General features: G+C 42.1%; 1 protein-coding gene across 1 annotated transcript; it reads left to right on the top strand.

Moving 5' to 3' along the window:
* The first annotated feature begins 2,701 nt into the window (after window positions 1–2,701).
* LOC109741300 (uncharacterized) lies at window positions 2,702–5,664 on the top strand. Its single transcript, XM_073504950.1, has 2 exons — window positions 2,702–2,834; window positions 4,152–5,664. Exons 1-2 carry the CDS (start codon window positions 2,759–2,761, stop codon window positions 5,405–5,407), a joined length of 1,332 nt encoding a protein of 443 aa, XP_073361051.1. The 5' UTR covers window positions 2,702–2,758; the 3' UTR covers window positions 5,408–5,664.
* The last annotated feature ends 236 nt before the right edge of the window (window positions 5,665–5,900 follow it).

Genomic DNA, 5,900 nt, shown 5'->3' with positions numbered 1-5,900 from the left:
GGCGATATGCTTCTCTTGGTGACCATACGGGGACATACTTTACTACCAAGGAGAACCTTCGAAGTCTTCCACCTTGACCTATCGACTGAGCCCGCATTAGGTGGAGAGGTTATTGCATTGGGCGATATTCATCATCCATGACAAGAGAAGCCAGGCATTGTCTTGCATGAACCCAAAGAAACGGGGAGGGCGGAGCAATTGCATATACTTCTATGACCGCTGGTCTAAACGTGGGATCGCTTTTGAGTTGGGCAAGCCGGGGCAGGGATATGGGTATGTTACCGGTGAGTGGGACAGAAGGGTGCAACCTATGTGGTTTTTCCCCAGCATGTTCTCTCTGCATCGGTGATGATGATCATGTTGTATTGCAAATATATCTTAATTGGAGCAGATTCTGTTATTCCAAGGATGTGTAAGAATCTCTCAACCTTTTGTAACTGTCGTCGATCCATATTAAGATGTTGGCTATGAACCTCGTGCTTCTGCAGCCATCGCAATGGTGTTCATCCTGTGCTATTTTCATGGATGTGCATGTAGTGAATCATTTTTCTGTGCTAAGTTGGTGTTTATCTTTGAGACAACTTGTGTTTTCTCAACCAAGTAGTAGATCTTCCATTCGAGTTGCTCTTCCAATAAGCATGTTGCTATCTGTAGGGATGCTATGTATGTATTTACTGTGTAGTGACACAGCATACTTTATGTAGGCAACTTGTACTGTTGTGGTGACACAACAGTACATTGAGCATACTTTACTTTGTGGCGTGGTTGTGTTTGTGATTATCCGTAATATTTGGTGGTTATAGCTACAAATACTAATATTCCAGTGAGTTACACCTTATATGAATGCATAATCAGCCTGTACTATAAATCAAGGCATCAACATCGTTGCCATCATCATCAATCTGACCCGTACTATAACCAATTTAGTTAGAATCAATACATTTTATTAGGAGAAATAACATCAGCAACCTTTCTTTCTTTTATGGAAAATATAAACATAAGTAACCCGAGAGAGACTTGTGCACAATGACGGCTTATCCGCCATCACCTCTGTTTCCAATTGCTGTCGTCGCCTCTTTTTCCACTCGCTGTCTGCCAAGTATACATAAATATACACCCTTCCTAGCTTGGCCTATCGAATCATGCCTTTTCACCCTCTCCGTCCCTGTACTTCCATGCTTCTCTGAACTAACCAGTCCAAGAACCCTTAGGTGGGTTCGGAAGAGAAACATTAGGCAGCAACAGAACACCAAGCACCAAGCAGAAACATTATACAAGGTGTGTTGATCAGAAAGGCAAGACATGGGATCACAGATGGCGATTGACCCGATTAGGCCAGACCACCCCTTACACATGTTGTCCAACTAAATCGCTGGCTACAGCAACAGAGACAAGTCATCTGTTGAGATATCTTCCGTCTGAAGCCTTCGTGCCATGCCTGAACAATTCAATGTGTATCTCCACTGAGTTCGCAACAGCTTCAATATTTCTTATTTGATCACATGCATTCTTTTTGTTCCTTCCATTCTAACACAGTCGTACTTAAGTGCAACCCGAATGCATTTGTTCACACCATGTTTCACCTGTGCTAGTACAACATCAGTAGGCAATTAGTCTGAGTTCATGGAGTGTTTAAAGGTTTAGGCTGCAGTGGAGCATGGAGGAGGCTGTTTCAGAAGTACTATTGCATTTGGTTATTATTGTTATGCAGGTCACATTAGCAGCAATGTTAGATGTATGAGATGCAAGTGCAATGTTAGATTGTATATTACAGCTAGCATATCAAGAATTTTGTGTTGGTCACTCTATTAGTTTTTTGTATTCTAGTCCATTCTACTAATACATGCCTTTTACGGTTTTACCTCGCGGAGGGTCTGCTGGACTCTATCATTGCTCGACTGGCCCTGATCTCATTCTTTGATCTTGTTGCCTTTTTTGCTACCTGTCACGAAGGAGTACTGTTATGCTCACACTCTGACAGCTCCACCTACATCGCCCAACTCACATCTCCTTGTCACCACTCTGTCCTTCCTATTTGTTTGGCCTGTTGGAAGTGACACTTGGCATCTGTGTTTTGAATTTCGGCCGAGATAAACTGATTTCGGCCGAATTTTGGCCATCTCGGCCTGGGGCAAAAAATACCAGATAGTAAATTCTGGGTGAATGTGTCTTTGCTGTACCCTGCAACAATATCAGTGAGCCATTGTGGTTGACAGGAAGTAATGGCATTGAGTTCATCTGGCTCATGTAATCTAGATAGTGGTCCTTCTGGCGAAAAAAAGGATTTTGGTCAATTTTTGGTCAAATTTAAGTCAAATTTTGGTTAAATTTTGGTCAAATTTCTGCCGAAATTTTTGAAATGGCCGACATTTGGCCATCTTGGCCTGGGGCGAATTTTTTTCCAAACCAAAAGTCAAAACCTTGCTTGGCATGAACACAAGCTTCCTCATGGATGAATACAACAGATGGTACAATTCAACGGTTTGTTCATTGCCATGGACTGCGATAGGATGATCTAAACTTTGCGGTTGGACCCTCGAATGGGCCCGCAGGAGATAGCAACTGAGTGGTGCAGCGAGATGGGCCCTTTCCTAAAAGCGGCACCATCCCACCGTTAGATCTAAAAGTGACACCATCCCGCCGTTCATCCCATGTCGTCATGCCATATAAAATGCTTCCTTCCTTCTCCTTACACCCTAACCCTAACCGATCCTCCTCCTCCGCCACCGCCGCCCCTCCTCCATGGCTGCCTACTTCTATGCCTAGTCCATGTCTCACCATATATCGCTCCTACAACTACATTGAATGTGGCACTACATCGTCACCTCCGCAAGGTCCGCTCTCCCCTCCCCTTCCTCCTTTCTTCCTCTCCCTCTCTCTCACGCATGTGAACGCATTTAAACCCTAGTTATTGTGTTATCCAATTTCATCATATGGCGTGGATGTGTGTTCTGATTAGAATTTCCGCTTGGTTCGTCTCATCACAAGAGCTCGGATCGCGCTGGTAATAGGGTAAGTAAGATGTGTTACTGTCACTAACGAATCGTGTTGATGAGCTAATCTTAGAACAGACAAATTTAGTTGGTTTCAACCTCGTCAATTTCAGTAGAGTGAAAACTACAACAAAATCATCTCTGATTTAATTTGAGTCTGGTGTAAATTGAAACAAGACTCGTCACAACGTAAATAAAAAAGTCCAGTCCATTATTGTGTATTTGGGTATACATTTCTACCACTTCATCTGGGACTGCAAATCCCGACGCCTGTAGTCAGGTGTGACCAATGGACTTTTCCGCTGAACTGTATGTTTTTCTGCAACACTACTAGACTAGCGGGAGAGAAATTAGGAACAATTAAACAAAGGTAGGGTGCCCATGGGCTGCAAGTAGGAAATAAAATATGCACCATAGTAGAGGAGCTCCCTCGTTGACATGATTTATGCTGCAACTATCTGCCATATATTAATGGTTTTACCATCAATTACGGGTTTTACAATTTGGTGAGGAACATGAGCACTTGAACATAGGATAAGATAATAGTAATAGTTTCATTTTGGTAATAATTTATGAAAATAGTGATTTGGAATTGGAAAGAAGCATCAAACATAAATAAATATTCCATTGTCCCAATATTGAGTAGTATTTCCATATTGGTTGTGCATTGTTGTCACTTATGGCGCATTGTCTCTTTTTAAAGGCAATAGGATCCATCACCATTTTATTCTCATGTTCCGAAGATAAATATATGTTCCACAAAGAAGTTTTAACTACCATGACAGATTTGACAAAAGTTTCCTTTTTCACATGTTATTATCTATTTATCTTGCCCCGAACACAAGAATACCGCACTCACAAAAAAATGTTCTGAATGTAGAAGATGCAATCATGGATAAGTCTCAAGTTTTAACTGGAGGGCCTGAGACATTCGCGAAAAGCAAGTCTTTTTTTTGTTGAATTTTATATGCTTATATTAAACATGAGAACCCACCAAAGTGTACTCTGAAAACATTATTTGTCAATACTTATGTATAACAAGTTTATTGATATACATATATTATTCATTAAATCTGAAGATCAAGTTATTATGCGTATACATGGTTATAGCATGCTATTTTTCTGACTTCTTTTCCTTGAATTGTTGTATTTTTGCAGAGTGTTTCATCATGCAAACGCACAGCAAACTGTGTGTCTCCGCACTTACTACTCTATCTGGACTCCAAGAGTGGGCAGACCTCCCAGATGGTTTGTTGCACACTATTCTTCCTCTCTTAGGCTCTGTACGTGATCTTCTTGCCTTTTCTGCAACATGCCGCTCTTGGCATGTTGCATTCTTGTCATACCCATCCAAATCTACCCTCTGCACCATGTTCCCCCCTCTCCTCATCCAAACCAACATCCGTGTTGATGCTCCTCACGTTCCATCTAACGATATTCATTGCAAGTTGCGCACCTGTAAGGTCATTGACCCATCCAACCAAAACATCACTCTTCGCTGCCAGATTGATGAAGAAATTCTACAAAAGATGTATTGTGTTGGCCCTTCCTATGGTCATCTCATCTTCTTTTGCTCCCGTGGATATTGTCTTGTTGTTGACCCTTTCAGTGGTTCCAAAGTTTCACCCCCACGTCTTCCAATCAATGGCTGCGAGCGGGTTAGTCCTACCAAAATACATGCTCAACATTCAGAGATTGCGGAGTTGTACTTCTTCGGTGTTCTAACAGCTCCCATTACATCACCCAATTCACATCTCCTTGTGGGCACTCGATTCTCTCTATTTGATTGGCCAGTTGGAAGTGACTCTTGGTCAGAACTCAAACTTCCTTCTGGTGCACAAATAACTCAAATCGTGGAATTCAAGGGTCAGTTTATTGCCATGGATTATCATAGAAGGATATACTCTTTCGAGTTAGCGCCCCAGCTTGGCCTACAAGAGATAATAACTGAGTGGTCTCCCCACTCGATCAGAACCCCATACCAAACATCATGGCTAGTGGTTTGTGGTGACATGCTCCTCATGTTCATCACGGTTGACCATTGGAGCAGACGTATTAAGGATGGTGGTATTTTGAAAAAGGTTTGTACACTTCACCTCGACATGTCAAGCAAACCTGCAAAATGGGTTGTCAAGAAAAAGTTGGGCAGCTGGGCAGCCTTTGCAGGATGTGATACGAAGAACATGCCATTATCTAATATGAACCCAGAACGATGGGGAGGGAGGAGCAATTCATTGTATTACGCCGAGAGTTCTCCACCTTGGAGAGTACACGAGCTGGACAGCGCACATGATCCTTGGGACGCTTCCATCAGGCAGTGCGTAATATATTGGGGCCACTACATGAAGCCCCTCTGGGTGTATCCAAGCATGCTCTATCCAGATGGGGCCAGTGATCATCGTGTGGAACGATAGCTTTTGTTATCCTTTCGCAACCTGGATAGATCTTGGTAACAGATGTTCATGGTGGAGGTGGTATTAGTTAGTGCTCAGAGATTGTTAGCTGCACTCAAGCCTTCAAAAGTATGTTTTATAAGTGTTGTTTAATGTTGCACAGGATGAATGTGTGAGCCGTTTAGCTAATTATAGCTTCTTGTTTTGCGGCAACTACTAAGTTTTATGGTTCCTTGGTATTCATGCATGTGTTTGATCTATCGCATTTCGCCTTACAAGATGTGCTTTGATCATCTGTTAGAACCTTTGAGATGTGATATTATTATTTCTTTAGTAGTTCAATGCTCTAGCTGGTAATGCACTCCTTCGTTGCCAATTGATACCAGTGGTTTTTGTTCTACTTGTTTGTTCACAACTTCATGCAAAAGAATGTAATTGCATGATGTGGTTGCGATTATCTGTGAGGCTCAGTTATAACTAACTGTTAAGTTAGGTCACATTGGTTGACCTCAAG

Source organism: Aegilops tauschii, chromosome 7, assembly GCF_002575655.3.
Source record: "Aegilops tauschii subsp. strangulata cultivar AL8/78 chromosome 7, Aet v6.0, whole genome shotgun sequence".
Taxonomy (NCBI): domain Eukaryota; kingdom Viridiplantae; phylum Streptophyta; class Magnoliopsida; order Poales; family Poaceae; genus Aegilops; species Aegilops tauschii.
Note: the sequence above shows the minus strand (reverse complement) of the source record. Positions and strands in the feature narration are given on the sequence as shown.